Below are 24,658 nucleotides of genomic sequence, written 5' to 3' on the forward strand. Positions count from 1 at the left end.
TGCAGCTTGTAACGGCCTACAATATTGCAGCTTGTAACGGCCTACAATATTGCAGCTTGTAACGGCCTACAATATTGCAGCTTGTAACGCCCTACAATATTGCAGCTTGTAACGCCCTACAATATTGCAGCTTGTAACGCCCAACAATATTGCAGCTTGTAACGCCCTACAATATTGCAGCTTGTAACGCCCTACAATATTGCAGCTTGTAACGCCCTACAATATTGCAGCTTGTAACGGCCTACAATATTGCAGCTTGTAACGGCCTACAATATTGCAGCTTGTAACGCCCTACAATAGTGCAGCTTGTAACGCCCTACAATAGTGCAGCTTGTAACGCCCTACAATATTGCAGCTTGTAACGCCCTACAATATTGCAGCTTGTAACGCCCTACAATATTGCAGCTTGTAACGCCCTACAATATTGCAGCTTGTAACGCCCTACAATATTGCAGCTTGTAACGCCCTACAATATTGCAGCTTGTAACGGCCTACAATATTGCAGCTTGTAACGCCCTACAATATTGCAGCTTGTAACGGCCTACAATATTGCAGCTTGTAACGGCCTACAATATTGCAGCTTGTAACGGCCTACAATATTGCAGCTTGTAACGGCCTACAATATTGCAGCTTGTAACGCCCTACAATATTGCAGCTTGTAACGCCCTACAATATTGCAGCTTGTAACGCCCTACAATATTGCAGCTTGTAACGCCCTACAATATTGCAGCTTGTAACGCCCTACAATATTGCAGCTTGTAACGCCCTACAATAGTGCAGCTTGTAACGCCCTACAATATTGCAGCTTGTAACGCCCTACAATAGTGCAGCTTGTAACGCCCTACAATATTGCAGCTTGTAACGCCCTACAATATTGCAGCTTGTAACGGCCTACAATATTGCAGCTTGTAACGCCCTACAATATTGCAGCTTGTAACGGCCTACAATATTGCAGCTTGTAACGGCCTACAATATTGCAGCTTGTAACGCCCTACAATATTGCAGCTTGTAACGTCCTACAATATTGCAGCTTGTAACGCCCTACAATATTGCAGCATGTAACGCCCTACAATATTGCAGCTTGTAACGCCCTACAATATTGCAGCTTGTAACGCCCTACAATATTGCAGCTTGTAACGCCCTACAGTACTGTAGCTTGTAACGCCCTACAGTATTGCAGCTTGTAACGGCCTACAATATTGCAGCTTGTAACGCCCTACAATATTGCAGCTTGTAACGGCCTACAATATTGCAGCTTGTAACGCCCTACAATATTGCAGCTTGTAACGCCCTACAATATTGCAGCTTGTAACGGCCTACAATATTGCAGCTTGTAACGGCCTACAATATTGCAGCTTGTAACGCCCTACAATAGTGCAGCTTGTAACGCCCTACAATAGTGCAGCTTGTAACGCCCTACAATATTGCAGCTTGTAACGCCCTACAATATTGCAGCTTGTAACGGCCTACAATATTGCAGCTTGTAACGGCCTACAATATTGCAGCCTGTAACGCCCTACAATATTGCAGCTTGTAACGGCCTACAATATTGCAGCTTGTAACGGCCTACAATATTGCAGCTTGTAACGGCCTACAATATTGCAGCTTGTAACGGCCTACAATATTGCAGCTTGTAACGGCCTACAATATTGCAGCTTGTAACGGCCTACAATATTGCAGCTTGTAACGGCCTACAATATTGCAGCTTGTAACGCCCTACAACATTGCAGCTTGTAACGCCCTACAACATTGCAGCTTGTAACGCCCAACAATATTGCAGCTTGTAACGCCCAACAATATTGCAGCTTGTAACGCCCTACAATATTGCAGCTTGTAACGGCCTACAATATTGCAGCTTGTAACGGCCTACAATATTGCAGCTTGTAACGCCCTACAATATTGCAGCTTGTAACGCCCTACAATATTGCAGCTTGTAACGGCCTACAATATTGCAGCTTGTAACGCCCTACAATATTGCAGCTTGTAACGCCCTACAATATTGCAGCTTGTAACGGCCTACAATATTGCAGCTTGTAACGGCCTACAATATTGCAGCTTGTAACGGCCTACAATATTGCAGCTTGTAACGCCCTACAATATTGCAGCTGGTAACGCCCAACAATATTGCAGCTTGTAACGCCCTACAATATTGCAGCGTACAGTAATTACACCTGACTGGAGTCCATTTCTGTCAACAGTTTTGTCTTGTTATTATTCATTGACAAAACTGACACTTCAGTTTGTTCTAGTTGTTGTCAATGTGCATTTGTTTTGATGAAACACGTTGTCAACAAAATGAACACTGGTACTGAATGTGGAAGTTGACCCACTGACAAAGATAATACATACACAACAAAAATATACAGACTAATTTATATTTGACTAAAGGGAAATCATTTGAAGTGTAACATTAAACTGGACCGCAGGATGCAGAAATGTAGGGCAAATGCAGAAAAGAAGGCCTTTTAATTGAAGAAGCTGTGAAGCTGCATTTGGGTATGAAGTGCAAAACAAGCAGACCAGAGGAATAGAGGCCGACAGGAAGTGGAACGACAAATAAGAGCGCTAAACAGGAAATAATACAAAGCACAAGAAAGTAATAATAACTGTGTTGTGAGATCATGACAAACTGAACCCTATCAGTGTAGCAGATTGTTGAAACAATATGGGAGCTGACACACTCGTCAAGACTCCTGCAGACATGAAGCTGACATTGTTGACCCGTACACACACTTGCTATGTTTGCATACATGCTCTAAAAAACTAATTCATGCAGGAATTTGGTGGAAAACAGCTTTTTACACACAACATAACAAAATAAACTCACTTTAATAATTTGGATATTTGAATTGTAACTACCATCTAATTCAATCTAAAGTGGCCAGACAATATAATATACATCTAAAATAATCATTACTCACTTAAATATGATTACAAATCTGTCAATTTTGCCTTTAATTCAGATTGCAAAATAGAGATGATCTATTATTAAAAAAAAGAGTGTGGGTACTTTCCTGGCCCGCCTGCAGTCCAGACATGTCTCCCATGGAAAATGTGTGGCGCATTATGAAGCGTAAAATAGGACAGCGGAGACCCCGGACTGTTGAAGGACTGAAGCTCTACATAAAACAAGAATGGGAAAGAATTCCACTTTCAAAGCTTCAACAATTAGTTTCCTCAGTTCCCAAACGTTTATTGAGTGTTGTTAAAAGAAAAGGTGATGTAACACAGTGGTGAACATGCCCTTTCCCAACTACTTTGGCACGTGTTGCAGCCATGAAATTCTAAGTTAATTATTATTTGCAAAAAAAAATAAAGTTAATGAGTTTGAACATGAAATATGTTGTCTTTGTAGCATATTCAACTGAATATGGCTTGAAAAGGATTTGCAAATCATTGTATTCTGTTTATATTTACATCTCACACACTTTGCCAACTCATATGGAAACGGGGTTTGTATGTATGTATATATATATATATATATATATATATATATATATACACATACATACTTTTTATTAAAATATTGTTTTTTATTGAAGATGTACATTGTCTTATTATTCCAGCCTTGAAAATAGAAGCACAAACAAAGAATTACGGGCCCCAAATTAAAATGAGAATAATTTCCAAAGGTGCACGTGTGTTGTGTTCTGCAATTTGATTTCCTACCAGAATATCCAAATGATATGCTTGAAATGGGGCTTAAATAGATGCCTTTGCCATAAGCAGCTCCATGCATCTTTAAAAGAAGACACATACGTAACTAAAAACATCTGAGAAGTTGTCAAAGTAAATATTCATATTCTCCATCGTTTTACCTGAAACTTTGTATTGGAGGCATTAACAAGTCCATTTCTTAAAATAGAATGCCAGTTTTCGATGTGGGAACCACTGGGGGAGAAAATAATGATATCAAGCAATGATTTGTTTGGGATAAAAGTCATTTACTCACTGGAAAGCAAAGGTGCTCCCATGAAGCTTGCGGGCACTTTGAAAGCGAGCCTCTTTGTTGGGGGGGCTGCTGATGAGCAGGAACTGGTGGGGAGTGTGCATGAACGGCAGCTGCTATCGTGCAGCAAGGGACAAATAGAAGTACATCTTGGTATACTGTACATCATGACTTCAGGCTGCTTCTTACTGCAGAGCTCAGTCCTACCCTGTTGGCTGGAAGCTTGACAATGTAGGATCTGTTGCTCGATAAAATCCTGATTTGAACAAATAGCTGACATTCACTCTCATTTGCAATATTTGTGACATAGTCACACTGGCCACAACATTAGGTACACCTGCACAATATGAAATTCTGCCCGTGCAAAAACAAAAATGCTCAATGATGTAGAAGCATTGCAAACAACGTTTATTATTCTCCATTTTCTGTCGTGTAAATTCTCATCACAGTCCTGGAATCTAAGTTTTTTCAATGTTATTTGTTTGTTTTCAAGATACATATTTCTGTTGAATCATTATTATATGCTTAGTTTAACATGCTTTTGGCATAAATGTTGTATGGTTATATTTCAGGTACAGTCTTCTCTCGCTTTGGTCCGGATCATGTTTTTGTTATGTTCTGTTAGTTTTGGACTTCATGAATTCCTGTTTTTTGTGCACTCTTGTTTGTTTTGGTTGCCATGGTTGCCAATTAGTTTCACCTGCCTCCTGTGTTCGAGACGCTCACCTGGCTCTAATCATGAGACATTATTTAAGCCTGCCTTTGCCAGTCAGTCGGCCTGGCGTCATTGTTTGTTTCATGCAATGCTATAGTTTATGGTAAGTGTTTACCTCATGCCTTGCCAAGTAAGTTTTGTTTGTTCAATGCCATAGTTTACGCTCGTTATTCACTTTATGCCGTGTCCCTGTGACTTTTGTTTGTTTCATGCCACAGTTTCGTGAAGTTCCATGTTTCCTGCGCTAAGTCTTTGCATTAGCTTCAAGTGCAATTGCCACTTTGTTCCTTCTCCTTGTTTTCTGTTTTGTACCTCGTTGAGTGTAATTTCAGATTAAATCATGTTCATACCTGCAAGTTCTGTCCGGAGTCGTCCGTTTGCATCCTGGGAGAACAAACCCCTCCTCCCCATCGTACCAGATCTAGCACATCACAGATTTATTTTGGCCAATGTTCTTTTTCTAAAGCATATTTAAAAATGTTTTGGTCCTAAATAAAGTATTTTCAAACATAAACATGTTTAAATAAACTTAAAAACATCAATGCAACAGTAGTATTGGCTAACTAGAGGAGACCAAACCAATCAAAGATGTGACTTTAAGGTTTTACTACTGAGGTATAAAATACTACACGGTTTAGCTCCATCCTATCTTGCAGATTGTGTTGTACCATATGTCCCGGCAAGACATGTGCGTTCAAAGAACTCCGGCTTATTAGTGATTCCCAGAGCCCAAAAAAGTCTGCGGGCTATAGAGCGTTTTCTATTGGGGCTCCAGTACTCTGGAATGTTCTAGCAGTAACAGTTTGAGATGCTACCTCAGTAGAAGCAGTAGAAGTCCCACTTCGCTTTACTTCACTTACAGGGCGGGCGCCTTGTGGCGACCCAACAGCGTTCCTGTTCTGTATCCCTGTACCCTGTTTGTTTGTCTAATCTTGAACAGGTTTGTGCTCAAAACAAAGTTTGATTGTACTTGTGCAATGACAATAAAGTCCAATCCTATCCTGTATTGTGTTTTTACTTGTGCACTTGCCATCTTTTGTTTTTCTCCAATCATTTTGTGAGTGAGCTTTTTGTTGGTTTCCTTTCTCTGTCTTTTGTTTATATTAAATAATATTATTTTGCTCACCATCTGACTGCTGGTGCTGCCAATCAGTGGCCTCGATTGGTTTTGGGCTCCGCTAGTGGTGGTACTTTTAAGCCATTTTACGCAAGAAAATGCTTAGTTTAGAATTAAACAATTGTAGAATACGTTTAAAAAACAATAATAAAACAAAGAAATCCGCAATGTGAAGCTGTAATATTTGATCCGTGTTGTAGCGAGGGACGACTGTAGTGTTAAATAAAGAAAACAAAGCACCATTATCTTTGTAAATATAGATGCATATTTCTGATACAGTTCTTGTATTTGATATATTTGCACCATGCAAGCGTACCTAAAGAAGTGTCCAGTGTGTGGAGTTGCTAAAAGCAAGATATGCTTTGTATCTTACCACTGTAGTAAAGGAGCTGCAAGAGGGTCTATCCTGTCCATCTGGTTTCTAATTTCAGAATTTGGACCCTGTGTACAGATTGAGGAAGTAATATAGTCAAAAAAGACAAAGCACAGGTAAAATGGTGTCAAGTGGGTCACTCACTCACCTGTGCCATCCTCCGAATTAACAGGACGCTGTCTAAGGCTTTTTCTAGCCTAGCATAGCTCTTTCTCTGTGGTGAAAAAAAACTAATTCTTCAAAGGGTTCTATCATGCAAAACAAAAAAATAACTTACCTATTGGTGCACATTTTATTGTATTTGGGATCTGCCTAAGTGCCGAAATTTTAAAATCAAAGCGTGGAGTCATGGCGGGGATATTTATAAAACAATCTTGCCTTCTTCGTACGTCCTCCAAACAAGATATTTGGAATTGGGCCATTTTGTGACGATTTTCCAAATGGGGACGTCAGCGGATATTTACGATGTAGTAGAGATTTACCTGAAAAGTCGAGAAGTTCCTCCTTTGTCTCTATCCTCTTGTGGGGCAGAGTTGCTCGTATATTCACATGCATCCTTCCTTGTTGCCATTTCTAATACAAAGTAGCGTATAGTTCGAACTTAAAGCTGACAGCAGACTCCTTATGGAAGCACAAAAAACAACAAGACCACCCACAAAACTGCGCAACCTTAAAACTCATCTGTATACTCTAGCCTTTAAATAGACCTCCTGTTTAGACCAGTTGATCTGCCGCTTCTTTTCTTTTTTCTCCTATGTCCCCCCCTTCCTTGTGGAGGGGGTCCGGTCCGATGACCATGGATGAAGTACTGGCTGTCCAGAGTCGAGACCCAGGAAGGACCGCTCTCCTGTGTATGGGTTGGGGACATCTCTACGCTGCTGATCCGCCTCCGCTTGAGATGGTTTCCTGTGGACGGGACTCTCGCGGCTGTGTTGGATCCGCTTGAACTGAACTCTCGCGGCTGTGTTGGAGCCACTATGGATTGAACTTTCACAGTATCATGTTAGACCCGCTCGACATCCATTGCTTTCGGTCCCCTAGAGGGGGGGGTGGGGGGGGGGGTTGCCCACATCTGAGGTCCTCTCCAAGGTTTCTCATAGTCAGCATTGTCACTGGCGTCCCACTGGATGTGAATTCTCCCTGCCCACTGGGTGTGAGTTTTCCTTGCCCTTTTGTGGGTTCTTCCGAGGATGTTGTAGTCGTAATGATTTGTGCAGTCCTTTGAGACATTTGTGATTTGGGGCTATATAAATAAACATTGATTGATTGATTGATCCTGAAAATATGATTGAAAAAAAGTGCTTTGAAGAATCTATGCAACATTTTGACCAGAAAAACACCATTCATTACATCTTATGTTGATCCCAAGGACATCTTTTAAAAGTAGAAAACCAATCCTAATACAACCCCTTAAAGTGTTAATACATCACAACTTAAAGGGTTCACATAATGATTTTTTAATGCCGTGTTTTAAAAAGTTAAAGTACCAATGATTGTCTCTCACACACACACACACACACACACACACTAGGTGGGGTGAAATTATTACTGTTTTTGTTAACTTAGTAGCCAGTTCAGTTTTAGTTTTGTTCTGCATAGCCTTTCCTACGCGTCAATGCCTTTTCTTAGGGCCCTCATCTTTTGTTATTTTTGGTTCAAGCAATTGATACCTTTTTACCTGCACCCTGCCTCCCGCTGTTTCCGACATCTACAAAGCCATTAGCTACCTGCTGCCACCTACTGATATGGAAGAGTATTACAGGGTTACTCTGCCCAGCTCTAGACAGCACCCACACTCAACAACAACACATACTTTGCAGACTATAATTACTGCTTTGCAAAACATATTTTCAACCCAAATAGGTGAAATGAGATCATCGTGAGATCGACAGGCGGATCGGTGCGGCGTCTTCAGTAACGCGGACGTTGTATCGATCCGTTGTGGTGAAGAAGGAGCTGAGCCGGAAGGCAAAGCTCTCAATTTACCGGTCGATCTACGTTCCCATCCTCACCTATGGTCATGAGCTTTGGGTCATGACCGAAAGGATAAGATCACGGGTACAAGCGGCCCAAATGAGTTTCCTCCGCCGGATGGCGGGTCTCTCCCTTAGAGATAGGGTGAGAAGCTCTGCCATCCGGGAGGAGCTCAACGTAAAGCCGCTGCTCCTCCACATCGAGAGGAGCCAGATGAAGTGGTTGGGGCATCTGGTCAGGATGCCACCCGAACGCCTCCCTAGGGAGGTGTTTAGGGCACGTCCAGCTGGTAGGAGGCCACGGGGAAGACCCAGGACACGTTGGGAAGACTATGTCTCCCGGCTGGCCTGGGAACGCCTCGGGATCCCCCGGGAAGAGCTGGACCAAGTGGCTGGAGATAGGGAAGTCTGGGCTTCCCTGCTTAGGCTGCTGCCCCCGCGACCCGACCTCGGATAAGCGGAAGATGATGGATGGATGGATGGATGGAGATCATCTCCCCCGGCACAGCAGACTGTATCTCACAGCACACTAGTGTGCCGCGGCACAGTGGTTTAGAGGAAGCATGAAGGAAGGCAACATAATTTTCTAAGTATATCCACAATATATTTTCCAGAATCAGTCAGATTACAAAAACACAAAAACAGGTGCCAATAGGTAAGAAGAGTTGGATTTGCATAATAAGTCCTACTTTTGGACTGAAGGCCAGAATTTTGGGGTTCTTTGGATGGACAACAGACGGGTATGGTTGAAATATGATATCCTTGCGTGCGGACTGTAGCGCCGTCCTGCACAGCGCCACCAGCAGGTCGACCACCTGTGGTGCAGAAATGACAGCGTTGGTTGCGGATGGTCTGCAGTCCATGTGGGCGTTGACCTTGTTGACCTTGCTGACCTGAGCACCGCTGGCCACTTCCTCCGAGGCTCCTGACATCACTCCCATGGTGTGATAGGAAAACAAACAGAGTTCTCTGCTGCACACTGCGGGCTACAATCACCATCACTCACAGCGCAGATCCACCAGCATCTTTCTTGTGGGGATTTACCTTCAACATGGGGCCACTCTGAAGAACGTGCCTCTCATCACAAACCAAGCAGTACTCCTTCAAAGTTAACATCCTCTGCTCTGCATATTTCAGAACCTGTGGATGAAATATTTCATTGTTAGTGTCAGATGTTGCTGACAAAATGCGCCGTCTTTGCCTCTCGTTGTCACATTCCAAAGATCTTCTAATTTGGGAGAGAGGCTTCAGCACCCCCCGCGACCCTGAACAGGACAAGCGGTAGAAAAATGGATGGATGGAACCATTTTTTTTAATGAAGTCATTAATCCAGGCATTATTAAACATTGGTTTAAGAGTTATGCTTGAAACTATTTTGTATTGCTTCAAACTGGAGATGTCCGATAACATCAGACTGCTGATACTATCACCCAACAAATGCTTTAAAATGTGATATCGGAAATAATCGTTATCAGTTTCAAAATGATCAGTTTCGGTTTCAAAAAGTAAAATTTACGATTTTTTAAAAGGCCGCTGTGTACATGAACATAGAGAGAAGTACAGAGTGCCAATAAACCTTAAAGGCACTGCCTTTGCGTGCCGACCCAATCACATAATATCTACAGCTTTTCACACACACAAGTGAATGCAAGGCATACTTGGTCAACAGCCATACAGGTCACACTGAGGGTGGCCGTATAAACAACACCAACACTGTTACAAATATGCGCCACACTGTGAACCCACACCAAACAAGAATGACAAACACATTTCAGGAGAACATGTTACGACTGGTTGGCATGGTGATGCCAAATTGGTCCCTTCGTGGATGCGTCGGCATGAACACAGCAACGGTAAGTTTAAATGATTTATTACACTTAACAAAAACAGACTATGAACAAAAACACTGGAGCTAGCAGACAAAAATAAACCAAGGGCGCTAGCATGAAAGCTAGGAATAGAAAATACAAAAAGTGAAGTGAAGTGAATTATATTTATATAGCGCTTTTTCTCTAACATAGTGAAACCCAATATCTAATTTTTACATTTAAAGCAGTGTGGGTGGCACTGGGAGCAGGTGGGTCAAGTGTCTTGCTTGCCCAAGGACACAACGGCAGTGACTAGGATGGCGGAAGCGGGGATCGAACCCGCAACCCTCAAGTTGCTGGCACGGCCGCTCTACCAACCGAGCTATACTTGGCACGAAGCACACAAAAGAGTAAACAAAAAACATTCAGCATGAAAGCTGGAATATCGAGTGGCTTAGCGTAAGAGCTAGCGAGAAAATACATACGGGTAGTAGACAGTCGTGAATGTTGCTCAAAGGCAAATTAGAGTCCCAGAAAGAATAACGAAAAGGGACGGGCTCAAATAGGGGAGTAATCAAAAAGTGACAGGTGTGCAGAAACCGTGATTAGCAGGTGGGATCAATGAGCAACCATGGTGACGGACTAAACAGGAAGTAAGAGTGTAGAACAACAGTGATACAACAACTGGAAGTATAAACCATATGTGGTGATCGCAACAGAACATCTGCACCGTAACACAACATAGACACAACAAAAGAAATACCCAGAACCCCTTGCAGCACTAACTCTTCCGTGAAGCTACAATACACACCCCCGCTAACCCCAACCCCCAATTCTGCCCACCTCAACCTCCTCGTGCTCTCTCAGGGAGAGCATGTCCCAAATTCCAAGCTGCTGTTTTGAGGCATGTAAAAAAAAAAAATGCACTTTGTGACTTCAATAATAAATATGGCAGTGCCAGGTTGGCACTTTTTTTCCCCATAAGTTGAGTTGATTTATTTTGTAAAACCTTGTTACATTGTTTAATGCATCCAGCGGGGCATCACAACAAAATGAGGCATAATAATGTGTTCATTCCACCACTGTATATATCGGTATCAGTTGATATCGGAATTGGTAATTAAGAGTTGGACAATATCGGAATATGGGATAAAAAGGCCATTATTGGACATCTCGACTTCAAACACATTTTTCTCGGGATTCTAAGAACATTACTCATCATATTGAGTAAAGAAAAAACAATGTTTGTGTTTGTAAACTTTGCAAAAGCATGTTTTTAGTAGCTTCTGTAGCCGGTAAGGTTTATTCAGGTGTAGTGGAGAGGAGGCTACGTCGGATAGTCGAACCTCGGATTCAGGAGGAACAGTGTGGTTTTCGTCCTGGTCGTGGAACTGTGGACCAGCTCTATACTCTCGGCAGGGTTCTTGAGGGTGCATGGGAGTTTGCCCAACCAGTCTACATGTGCTTTGTGGACTTGGAGAAGGCATTGGACCGTGTCCCTCGGGAAGTCCTGTGGGGAGTGCTCAGAGAGTATGGGGTATCGGACTGTCTTATTGTGGCGGTCCGTTCCCTGTATGATCAGTGTCAGAACTTGGTCCGCATTGCCGGCAGTAAGTCGGACACATTTCCAGTGAGGGTTGGACTCCGCCAAGGCTGTCCTTTGTCACCCATTCTGTTCATAACTTTTATGGACAGAATTTCTAGGCGCAGTCAAGGCGTTGAGGGGTTCCGGTTTGGTGACCGCAGGATTAGGTCTCTGCTTTTTGCAGATGATGTGGTCCTGATGGCTTCATCTGACCGGGATCTTCAGCTCTCGCTGGATCGGTTCGCAGCCGAGTGTGAAGCGACCGGAATGAGAATCAGCACCTCCAAGTCCGAGTCCATGGTTCTCGCCCGGAAAAGGGTGGAGTGCCATCTCCGGGTTGGGGAGGAGACCCTGCCCCAAGTGGAGGAGTTCAAGTACCTGGGAGTCTTGTTCACGAGTGAGGGAAGAGTGGATGGTGAGATCGACAGGCGGATCGGTGCGGCGTCTTCAGTAATGCGGACGTTGTACCGGTCCGTTGTGGTGAAGAAGGAGCTGAGCCGGAAGGCAAAGCTCTCAATTTACCGGTCGATCTACGTTCCCATCCTCACCTATGGTCATGAGCTTTGGGTCATGACCGAAAGGACAAGATCACGGGTACAAGCGGCCGAAATGAGTTTCCTCCGCCGTGTGGCGGGGCTCTCCCTTAGAGATAGGGTGAGAAGCTCTGCCATCCGGGAAGAACTCAAAGTAAAGCCGCTGCTCCTTCACATCGAGAGGAGCCAGATGAGGTGGTTCGGGAATCTGGTCAGGATGCCACCCGAACGCCTCCCTAGGGAGGTGTTTAGGGCACGTCCAACCGGTAGGAGGCCACGGGGAAGACCCAGGACACGTTGGGAAGACTATGTCTCCCGGCTGGCCTGGGAACGCCTCGGGATCCCCCGGGAAGAGCTAGACGAAGTGGCTGGGGAGAGGGAAGTCTGGGCTTCCCTGCTTAGGCTGTTGCCCCCGCGACCCGACCTCGGATAAGCGGAAGATGATGGATGGATGGATGGATGTTTTTAGTAAAACTCACAAAGATACACAAATTCAGGCAATATTAGACATAAAGTTTGTTTTAGAACAGTGTTTTTCTACCATTTTGAGTCAAGGCACATTTTTTTCATTGAAAAGATCCTGAGGCACACCAGCAGCAGAAATCAGTAAAAAAACGAAACCCAGCAGCCGATACTGACAGTAAAAAGGTCGTTGTGGCAATAGTTGGATATGACTTTAAAACATAAGCAAGCATGCACGACTACAGCTCTTGTCTCAAAGTAGGTGTACTGTCACCACCTGTCACATCACACCCTGACTTATTTGAAGTGTTTTTGTGTTTTTCTGTGTGTAGTCTTTTAGTCCTTCTCTTGCGCTCCTATTTTGGTGTTTTCTCCTGTTTTTTGGTATTTTCCTGGTGCAGTTTCATGTCTTCCTTGAGCGATATTCTCCAAACCTGCTTTGATTTCACAATCCAGAATATTTAAATTGTGCGGACGCTTTCCTTTTCTGTGGGGACATTGTTGACGGTCATGTCATGCATGGATGTACTTTGTGGACGCCATCTGCTCCACACGCTGTAGGTCTTTGCTGTCGTCCAGCATTCTGTTTTTGTTTACTTTGCAGCCAGTTCAGTTTTTGTTTTGTTTCGCAAAGACACGTCTAAGCTTCAAAGCCTTTTCTTTTTGGTTTAAGCATAAGATACCTTAATATCCTGCACGCTACCTCCCGCTGTCGTCTGCATATTCTGATCAGGACACCACATGTTACTGACATCTACACAGCAATTAGCTACTGGCTGCCACCTACTGATATGGAAGAGTATTACAGGGTTATCACAGCACACCAGACTGTCTCACGGCACACCAGACTGTCTCACGGCACACCAGACTGTCTCAGAGCACACCAAACTGTCTCACGGCACACCAGACTGTCTCACGGCACACCAGACTGTCTCAGAGCACACCAAACTGTCTCACGGCACACCAGACTGTCTCACGGCACACCAGACTGTCTCAGAGCACACCAAACTGTCTCACGGCACACCAGACTGTCTCACGGCACACCAGACTGTCTCAGAGCACACCAAACTGTCTCACGGCACACCAGACTGTCTCACGGCACACCAGACTGTCTCACGGCACACCAGACTGTCTCACGGCACACCAGACTGTCTCACGGCACACCAGACTGTCTCACGGCACACCAGACTGTCTCAGTGCACACTAGACTGTCTCACGGCACACCAGACTGTCTCACGGCACACCAGACTGTCTCACGGCACACCAGACTGTCTCAGGGCACAACAGACTGTCTCACGGCACACCAGACTGTCTCAGGGCACACCAGACTGTCTCAGGGCACAACAGACTGTCTCACGGCACACCAGACTGTCTCACGGCACACCAGACTGTCTCAGGGCACAACAGACTGTCTCATGGCACACCAGACTGTCTCACGGCACACCAGACTTTCTCACGGCACACCAGACTGTCTCACGGCACACCAGACTTTCTCACGGCACACCAGACTGTCTCAGGGCACACCAGACTTTCTCACGGCACACCAGACTGTCTCACGGCACACCAGACTGTCTCACGGCACACCAGACTGTCTCAGGGCACAACAGACTGTCTCACGGCACACCAGACTGTCTCAGGGCACACCAGACTGTCTCAGGGCACAACAGACTGTCTCACGGCACACCAGACTGTCTCACGGCACACCAGACTGTCTCAGGGCACAACAGACTGTCTCAGGGCACAACAGACTGTCTCACGGCACACCAGACTGTCTCACGGCACACCAGACTTTCTCACGGCACACCAGACTGTCTCAGGGCACACCAGACTGTTTCACGGCACACCAGACTGTCTCACGGCACACCAGACTGTCTCACGGCACACCAGACTGTCTCAGGGCACACCAGACTGTCTCAGGGCACACCAGACTGTCTCAGGGCACACCAGACTGTCTCACGGCACACCAGACTGTCTCAGGGCACACCAGACTGTCTCACGGCACACCAGACTGTCTCACGGCACACCAGACTGTCTCAGGGCACACCAGACTGTCTCACGGCACACCAGACTGTCTCACGGCACACCAGACTGTCTCAGGGCACACCAGACTGTCTCAGGGCACACCAGACTGTCTCACGGCACACCAGACTGTCTCAGGGCACACCAGACTGTCTCACGGCACACCATACTGTCTCATGGCACACCAGACTGTCTCAGGGCACACCAGACTGTCTCAGGGCACACCAGACTGTCTCACGGCACACCAGACTGTCTCAGGGCACACCAGACTGTCTCACGGCACACCAGACTGTCTCATGGCACACCAGACTGTCTCACGGCACACCAGACTGTCTCACGGCACACCAGACTGTCTCAGGGCACACCAGACTGTCTCAGGGCACACCAGACTGTCTCAGGGCACACCAGACTGTCTCACGGCACACCAGACTGTCTCAGGGCACACCAGACTGTCTCACGGCACACCAGACTGTCTCAGGGCACACCAGACTGTCTCACGGCACACCAGACTGTCTCATGGCACACCAGACTGTCTCATGGCACACCAGACTGTCTCACGGCACACCAGACTGTCTTAGGGCACACCAGACTGTCTCACGGCACACCAGACTGTCTCACGGCACATCATCCATCCATTTTCTATCACTAGTCCCTTTTGGGGTTGCTGGGGATGCTGGAGCCAATCTCAGCTGCATTTGGGCAGAAGGCGGAGTACACCCTGGACAAGTCACCACCTCATCGCAGTGCCACGGCACAGTGGTTGAAAAACACGGGTTTAGGAGTTATGCTTGAAATCATTTTTTTATTGCTTCAAACACATTTTGTCAGGATTCTAAGAACGTTACTGTAAAAAAAGTATTTTTTGAAGGGATGAACTTGATTGAATGATTTCACCTACAGCAAGAAGCCGTGCGGCAGAGTCGGGGAAGTCTTCCGCTGTCTGATGGCCTGAGAGAAGAACATCAGCTCTATCAGCTGCTTGGTGCTGAGGTGAGGTGAGGACTTCACTCCTGCGACCATCACTCTCTGAGGAAGGAAACACAATGAGTCAGGAGATTTGGCTCTTGGGGATTTTAGCAAGAGCCACATGGCAGATGCAAGCCTAATTCCTCCTCCATCAAAGTATGGTTGGTTTGTAAACCTTTAATTTGGAGATCTTCAACAGGTGGTGGGAACGTTTTTAGTTGACTCGAATTCTAACACTCAGGCTGACTTTTTTTGTCCTTCTAGTCATTTCTTGCTGTAGTTTATAGAGTGACATAGAGTACAACCCAAAAGTTAGGACACACCTTCTCCTTATTCTATGTGTTTTCTTTATTTTCATGACTATTTACATCAAAACCAGGAATGAACACATGTGGAGTTATGTACTTCACAAAAAAAGGTGAAATAACTGAAAACATGTTTTATATTCTAGTTTCTTCAAAATAGCCACCCTTTGATCTGATTACTGCTTTGCACACTCTTGGCATTCTCTCCATGAGCTTCAAGCACACCTGTAAAGTGAAAACTATTTCAGGTGACAGGTGTGCTTGAAGCTCATGGAGAGAATGCCAAGAGTGTGCAAAGCAGTAATCAGATCAAAGGGTGGCTATTTTGAAGAAACTAGAATATAAAACATGTTTTCAGTTATTTCACCTTTTTTTTTGCTAAGTACATTGAAGTAAAATGCATTAAAACACGTGTCAAACTCAAGGCCTCGGGGCCAGAAGTGGCCCGCCACATCATTTTATCTGGCCCGCAAACACCTGATAATGATATGTGTCAAAAAGTACTTCATATTTTCTCACTAAATGTAATGGATTTTTAAAATTTGACAGAAAAATACTGCTTGACATTGCATGCCTTTTAAACTTTAATAGTATCCATTATTGCAACATGTTAGTTTATTATCATACTTTCCAAACATTTTTGGTCTAAATAAAAACACATACTTAAACATCAGCTGGATTTAGGATTTTACAGAAAAAACTATGCACCAAATTAATAAAAAACATTTTTTTACAGTATTCTTTACACCAGTGGTCCCCAACCACCGGGCCGCAGAAGAATTTTTTATTCATTTTTGTTTAAAAAAAAAAATAAATAAATAAATTTAAAAAAATAAATATATATTTTTTTTTTATTAAATCAACGTAACAAACACAATATACACTTATAATTAGTGCACAGACCACAAAAACCTCCCTTTTTCATGACAAAGAAAAAAAAAAAAAAAAGATCCACCCCCCCCCTTTACCCCCGGGCCGCGGGATAAATTATTAAGCGTTGACCGGTCCGCGGACACAAAAAGGTTGGGGACCACTGCTTTACACCATATTGCTGTGAATTAAAAAATAAAAATAAAAACATTTGGCGGTAAAATTCTGTTGACTGAGCTGCCATATTTTTACTGCAAAATCTAGTTTTTAACGGTGTATTACTGTAAATGGAAAAACAATACATTTGTTTTTTGGGTACAAAAACTGGCAGCTAAGTTGCCAGAATAAAAAAGGAACTTGTAGACTTTTTCCATTAACAATAAAATCCAATGTAAAATTAATAGTAAAATTTTGGCAACTAATCTGCCGGCTTTTTCCCTAAAAAACAAAGGACAAAACAGTGGAATTGTTTTTATATTTACCGTATAATGTTGTAAGAAATAGAAAAGCATTATTTTACAGTAACATTTTGTAAATGTTAAATTTTTACTGTAAAATCGATAGTCTACTTAAAACAATTTACATGATTAATAATGAAATCCAGAGGCAAATGAATCCATTATCAGCAGTTAAAGTGGCCCTCTGATGGCAGCCATAACTTCCAAGTGGCCCTCAATGAAAACCAGTGTGATGTCCCTGCATTAAAAAAAATATATTTGTTTTCTATTTTATCCAAATGCTACATAAAATGGTTGTAATTCTTAAAATGATAACTGCCATATTTTTGTAAAACCTCTTAAATCAAAACTGGGAGAGGACATTTTAATCATAGCTTGATTGTTTGAAAAAGTAGTTTGAGGTTGCTGGCGTACGAAGGCCAGCTCATCAAAGCTCTGGCAAAAAACCCAACTGGAAATGCGGACTTTCTGGTTAAAGGTCAGGGTTTTAGGCAACTTAAGCGTTACGTGTTTGATGTGAGCTTCTGCCATCCTGGTCACAACCATGGTGTCCCTGGACAAGACACCTCCCCCACGCTGCTCACACCAGGATATGAAAGGTGCATCAATGTCTGATTGTTGGTCCGAGGGGCCGGAGGTGCAAATTGGCAGACACACTTCCATCTTTTTTTTAAGAGCGCGCTTAAGACCCACATTTTTAATTTGGCTTTTACCCATTTTACTTTTTATCCTATTAGTTATGCAATTTTTTTTTTAGTTCTATTTATTTATTCATAGCTGTATGTAGAAGTGTCTGGTTGTATCTGCTGCTTTAATGTCTTTAATGTCCTCTGTGTTCTTTGATGTTGGATGTTTCCCTCTTACACACATGGAAGAGGGCTGTGTACCATGGCTATGAGTTGTTGTTTTTTTCCCTTGGCCTCAGTCTGCACCCCCTCTCCAGGGCCCAGGCTAAGACCGATTTTCATTTTATTTTATTTTAATCTTCTATTTTTTTTCTCCCATCCCCCCACGCCCCTTGTTTACCTGTATCTCATCTTTTTTGTAAGGGGCGCTGGAAGCCGGCAGACCCGTCAGCGATCCTGTTCTGTCTCCCTGTAATGTTTGTCTAAACTTGAATGGCATTGTACTGAAAATTTTAATTTTCCTGAAGGAACTCTCCTGACGGAATAAATAAAGTACTATCTAATCTATCCATATTCATTTTTATTTTGATCTTTTTTTATCAATCTTCATATGTTTTACTTGTATTGTATTCTTTATCTGTATTTATGGTTCTAACTATTTTACAAAGTTTATTATTTGTATTTTTCCAACGTTCCTCAGATGAGCACTTTTGTGTGTCAGCGTCCTGGTGTCCAGGATCTCATGACCTCCTCAGATGTGATAGTGTTTACTCACATGTCTCCTCTGTACTCGGCCATGCAATCATTAGTCCATATAGTTGCATAAGTGTGTGTTTGTGTTTGGTATGTGTGTCCGTGGGACATGTGTCACCGGGGTGTTGTTTTTAACTCTGTAAAGCACTACTGTATGTGTTGCATTTCTTTTAGGCATGAAAAGCGCTTTATAAAGTTTGATGGATTGATTGATTGATCACCTCAGTTTAGCTCAGGGCAGCTGTGGCTACAAAATGCAACTTAACACCATCAATGTGTGGATATGGAGTGATTGAATGATGGGTTCTCAGACTTCTGTAAAGCACTTTATGAGTCGAGAAAAGAACAATATCAATGAAATCTATTGTTATTATTTTATCATATTTATTTACCATGGTAGAGTGACAGTTGTAGCTTTAATGGTTCCCTTTTTGCAAGCTTTCAAGTGATTCGATGAAGGCAGGATTAAATCTCACTTCGTTCTGCAGAGGCAAAACCCACCTTTCCACTGGATGTGTGAGTGAAAAGTTCTCCCGATGGATTCTTAATGTTGTATGAAGTCGTGCGATTGGTGAAACGGTTCCATTTCAAGCCAGGCAAGACAATCCGTCCCCTCTGGCTGCAGCTTTGGAGTGTTCTCGATCTGTCAGTAAAGAGAATAAAAGATAATATTGCTGTGTTTTTGAGAAGGCTTCATGTTGGAGTTGCTAGTGATGCAATAATCCAACTAAACAGCACACACTCCCAGCTAATGTTTTTTTCTACACAACTAAAAGCAGGAATATTGTGAAGATATTTGACATACTTTGACAACGGCAGCCAGATGCTGAGTTTTGCACGACATTTCTTGATGGTTCCGCCAGGCCTGAACCAGCTGTGCTTTCTCTTCTGATGAACCATCGTGGTGTCATTGGTCAGGTGTTGCCACTCACGAGATATGAAGGATGCAAGAACGCTGCGGAATACAAAGGATGAGTCTTTCATTTGCACAAGAATATACTAAACAACATACTTTTACCTCTGGAGTTTTTTTCCAAGGTTGAAATGATATCTATTTGATGGCTGGAAGACTTCAACTGTGGGTTCTATGGTGAGGAAACATATAAGACACGGTAAAGCTATACTTATGTATCCATATTCTTTTTTGATGAAGAGCTAAGACGCACAAACAATATCTCTAATTGGAGTAAATCAATATTTTTGCAGAGCTTTTTATGAAACTGCCATCCTTCTGACATCGGTTTCAATTTGAAAAATTGAAACCGATGTCAGACGGATGACAAAAAATGGACATTTTATAATTTTGTAAACATATGCAGCAAAAACAGATAAATGTTTCTTTGAAAAAAAAAAAAGACTAACCCTATATGAGTGAAAATTAGTGAAAACAGTTCTGTGTTTTTTTTAAGAGGAATGCTTATTTAATCGCTGTAAATAATTAATTTCTTCCACTCAAACACCTTTTTTAGGGGGTGATCCCTGTCAGAATAATTGCATCTAAGTTATCACAAAACTTTGTGTTTCAATGAGTTCCCAGCGAGAAGACAAAAGCCGTCTTTAATCCTAACAAGCAGAAGTAAAACTCCACTGTGTAGGATGGGAAGTAACATGGAGGTGTTCTATTTCTTTCATGTATTGTATTTAACTGAAAGATATTGTCTTGACCCGAGATCTACAAAGCGAAAAGGAAGCAGGACCTGACTCCCCTCCAGGGACCTCTTCTTTGAACGGTTTATGACCTTTTCTGTGACTTTCTCTTTGAACTGTTCTGTAGCCAAAGGCGATGGCTGTTTATGACCCCCGCCCCTTAAAAACAGCTGTTGCCATGTGATCAGGGAAAGTCCAAATAAAAGAGGAGGCGTACAATCTTTCGTCAGGGGCGTGGGACAACACTGTACAAGGGTGCGCTGTCTACGCGTCTCTCCTCAATTGAGCCAAATTTAATTCTGTCTGTGTTTAATTCCTTGCTCCTTGTCTTGTTTGATAGATGTCATCAGTGTTTGAACCTGACAATCCCTGAACAGGGGAGCCCATTCACATCTGAGGTCCTCTCCAAGGTTTCTCATAGTCAGCATTGTCACTGGCGTCCCACTGGATGTGAATTCTCCCTGCCCACTGGGTGTGAGTTTTCCTTGCCCTTTTGTGGGTTCTTCCCAGGATGTTGTAGTCGTAATGATTTGTGCAGTCCTTTGAGACATTTGTGATTTGGGGCTATATAAATAAACATTGATTGATTGATTGATTGATTACATTGACAGCTGCATCAAAATACAACAACAGCAGAGTAAACACACAATTTAGTTTGTTATTCGAGACGGTAGTCGCTACACACATACATAGTGGCGGTATAGCAAGGTTGGTAGAGCGGCCGTGCTAGCAACTTGAGGGTTCCAGGTTTGATCCCTGCTTCCTCCATTCTAGTCCCTGCCGTTGTGTCGTCGGGCAAGACACTTTACTCATCTGCTCCCAGTGCCACCCACACTACTTTAAATGAAACTTAGAGGTTGGGTTTCACTATGTGGAAGCGCTTTGAGTCACTAGAGAAAAGCGCTATATAAACATAATTCACTTCACATCCTGTACATTACGTGCAGCGGCCAGTGTGCGCGAGAACCACAAAGTGACTCATTATTGATGCTTTAATTTAGTTACAATCACGGCAAACTCCTAGCTTGTTGCACGCCATCACTCTGAGACTCTTATTTTGTTAGCCCAGGCAGGATGAAGCAGCACTTTTATTGTGAAGATAGGAATTGTGCCGTCGGTCTTTAGGCTATTGACGGCAGGTACGGCGCGAGAGTCTGTTGAAATAAAAAGTGTTTCTGTCAGGCTTATGTTTTAGTTTTCCCTCTGTGTTTTATTTCCTGTCAGCGCTCTTATTTTTTTCCGGTTTCCTGCTTGCCTCACTTAGCGCTGTTTCCCTCAGCTGCGACTGATTGGCACCTGGCCACACCTGGTGTCAATCAGTCGGCTGCTAGACATACCTGCCTTGCCCTCCAGTCAGGGCTGCAGTTTCCTGTTTCTTGTATCCTGTGAGCTATTCTGACTCCGGTCCCTCTTTGCTGGTTCATGTTTTCCTTGCATTTTTTGAACAATAAAAGCATGTTTTCTTGTACCAAGCCTGCCATCTCTGCATCCTGGAGTTGCTCACCACCACATCACGACAGTTTCTCGCCTTCCTGTCGGTCATTTTTTCTTAATAATGGCAGCGGCCAGCGTCATCTCACAAGACCCTCGGGTGCCGCGGATGTCAATCAGGTGACGAAAATAATGTCTCGGTGAAGATTGACGGTCACAAATTTTTAGGTCTATTTTTTTTCATGCCTGCCTGGCGATCGACTGACATTGGTAGCTCGCCATCGATGTAATGGGCGCCTGTGATCTGTGGCAGAGGGTTCAAACACTGTAGCATGAAAAAGCTTTGTAGCTCCCTTAAGGAGCTCATGGATGACCATAAAAAAATATAATTTTGAATAAAAGTGCAAGATTCTTTTTTGTTTCGCAGGCAAGGACCTGCAAACAACTGAAAAGGAGTTTGTCGTAAACGCTGCTATAGATTACAATGTCTGCAGAGCAGAGTCTTACCTGGTCCATCGAGATACTGAGACAACGAAAAGTGAAGACGCACAATGATGGGCTCGCTTGGATCGACGCTCCAAGCCTTGGTCACCTCCTCCTGTGGACAGAAGTCTTGTCATTTGAGGGCCCAAGGAAACCTTGTCATTAGAGCCTTCTACACAACAAAAACTGCCTGGTCATTTACACACACACACATACATACATACATATATATATATATATATATATATATATACACATATATACATACATATATATATATATACGGTGGGGCAAAAAAGTATTTAGTCAGCCAGCGATTGTGCAAGTTCTCCCACTTCAAATGATGACAGAGGTCTGTCATTTTCATCATAGGTACACTTCAACTGTGAGAGACAGAATGTGAAAAAAAAATCCAGGAATTCACATTGTAAGAATTTTAAAGAATTTATTTGTAAATGATGGTGGAAAATAAGTATTTGGTCAACCATTCAAAGCTCTCACTGATGGAAGGAGGTTTTGGCTCCAAATCTCAGGATACATGGCCCCATTCATTCTTTCCTTAACACGGATCAATCGTCCTGTCCCCTTAGCAGAAAAACAGCCCCAAAGCATGATGTTTCCAGCCCCATGCTTCCACAGTAGGTATGGTGTTCTTGGGATGCAACTCAGTATTCTTCTTCCTCCAAACACCACCAGTTGAGTTTATAGCAAAAAGTTGTATTTTGGTTTCATCTGACCACATGACATTCTCCCAATCCTCTGCTGTATCATCCATGTATCCATTTTGGTATCAACTCAACTGGTCGTGTTTGGAGGAAGAAGACTATTTGTTACCATAAAAAGTATATTTGTTTTTTGTTTTTCCAGTTTATTACTGTAAACGGAAAATGTTACCAGTGTTTTGAAGGTAAATTTTGGCGACACAGACAGGATTTTTGTTTGTTTCAATTTTACAGTGCACAATTTGATTGAGGACTGGCTTTAAAATCAAAAGTCAAACAGATTTTTATTTACTAAACAAAAAATATATGTGTTGCATTATCAAATAGTATTAAAATTGAAAAGGCAGTAAATGTATTTTTTATGTCCAAATGGAGAAAAATAAATACTTTATCAACACATCATTTCCCAAGCTTTCAGGGGCCACATACTATGTGGGGGCCACATCTGGCCCCTGGGCCTTAAGTTTGACACCCGTGCTGTGGATCCACAACTATCAGCCAGAAAACCTCAACAGTTGTTTTTCTCAATACGATAGGGCCTTGTCAGGGTCCGCCAGGCCCATTGCAAAGGACTCCTGTGGAGTCCTTTGCAATGGGCCAAAGGAGCCTATTGAAACTGTAATGTTTTATTATTATTATTATTCTTTCTTTCTTTATTCCGCACCAATGCGCTGTAATTTGACCCTCTTAACATGCTTCAAAACTCACCAAATTTTACACACACATCGGTACAGCAAACCTTCCCAACTTATTAAGCAACCAAACCCCAAAAACCAAAATTGCGCTCTAGCGCCCCCTAGGAAAAAACAAACAAAAAACAGACTGCTTGTAACTTCCGTTAGGAATGTCGTAGAGATATGAAACAAAGACATCTATGTAGGGCGGACTTAGACCTGGATTTCATAAGTGTATCTTCTAGGGCAAAAATCAACACAAATTTTGCAAAAACCCATTCAAAGCAAAATGTTTGCAAAAAATTAAATTTTTGCCTCTTTGAGCTGTAATTTGACCCCCTTAAAATGCTTCAAAGTGCAAGTTAAAGCTCTACTATGCCAAGCGAAAGCCATTTATCAACAACATCCAGAAACGCCGATCTGTAATTTGACCCCCTTAACATGCTTCAAAACTCACCCAATTTTACACACACATCAGGACTGGCAAAAATTGCGATCCAATAAATAACCAAACCCCAAAAATCAAAATTGTGCTCCAGCGCCCCCTAGGAAAAAACCCTGACAAAACTGCTTGTAACTTCTGTTAGGAATGTCATATAGACATGAAACAAAATTCTCTATGTAGGTCTGACTTAGACCAGGGCTTGGGTCAGGTGGCCAGCAGCCAAAGGCGGACCCAAACAACGCTGCTTGCAGCTTTAATTTTATTTGTTATTTAATCCAACTATGTTTTGTACAGCGCTTTGTGATTTCTATCTATGAAAACTGCTTTATAAATAAAGTTTGCTTACTCAAGGATGATTGATATCAGAAACAGCAGGATAAAACCCTAATTGGCACACATCTTATTTTAATTTAGATAGGATTTGAAGGTCACAATTTTGGACAATAAAACATGATTTTAAATAGGACAAAACTGTACTAATAGTTTTGATGAATTACTTGTGGGCCCCTGGAGTCTCAGGGCCTGTGTTTGCCTAAAGCGAAGTCCGCCCGTGCCCGTGGACATCATACATGTGCAGGGAGAGCAGACGTGTTCGCCAAAGGAGGGAGATGTTTACTTACATCCAAAATGTTGGCTCTAATCTTCAAATCCACGTCCACGTCATCAACAGATTGCTACTCACTGGCAGGATACAAGAAGAAGAAGAAGAAAGCGTCAGAATAATTTTAGATTCTTTTTTTTAAT

At 43.0% G+C, this 24,658-nt stretch overlaps 1 protein-coding gene across 1 annotated transcript in view; it reads right to left on the reverse strand.

The window, feature by feature from the left end:
- Nucleotides 1-24,658, reverse strand: part of LOC133563655 (protein mono-ADP-ribosyltransferase PARP6-like) — a 45,475-nt gene that overhangs the window by 11,883 nt on the left and 8,934 nt on the right. Inside the window, 15 exon segments of the mRNA XM_061917916.1 lie at nucleotides 3,670-3,739; nucleotides 3,819-3,891; nucleotides 3,953-4,065; nucleotides 4,157-4,205; nucleotides 6,155-6,222; nucleotides 6,303-6,368; nucleotides 8,817-8,942; nucleotides 9,021-9,113; nucleotides 9,172-9,267; nucleotides 15,429-15,560; nucleotides 19,014-19,155; nucleotides 19,318-19,467; nucleotides 19,531-19,597; nucleotides 22,098-22,188; nucleotides 24,535-24,595. Of these exon segments, the coding sequence (XP_061773900.1) occupies nucleotides 3,670-3,739; nucleotides 3,819-3,891; nucleotides 3,953-4,065; nucleotides 4,157-4,205; nucleotides 6,155-6,222; nucleotides 6,303-6,368; nucleotides 8,817-8,942; nucleotides 9,021-9,113; nucleotides 9,172-9,267; nucleotides 15,429-15,560; nucleotides 19,014-19,155; nucleotides 19,318-19,467; nucleotides 19,531-19,597; nucleotides 22,098-22,188; nucleotides 24,535-24,595 (1,397 nt within the window).

The sequence above is a fragment of the Nerophis ophidion genome, linkage group LG12 (assembly GCF_033978795.1).
Source record: "Nerophis ophidion isolate RoL-2023_Sa linkage group LG12, RoL_Noph_v1.0, whole genome shotgun sequence".
In the NCBI taxonomy this organism is placed as follows: domain Eukaryota; kingdom Metazoa; phylum Chordata; class Actinopteri; order Syngnathiformes; family Syngnathidae; genus Nerophis; species Nerophis ophidion.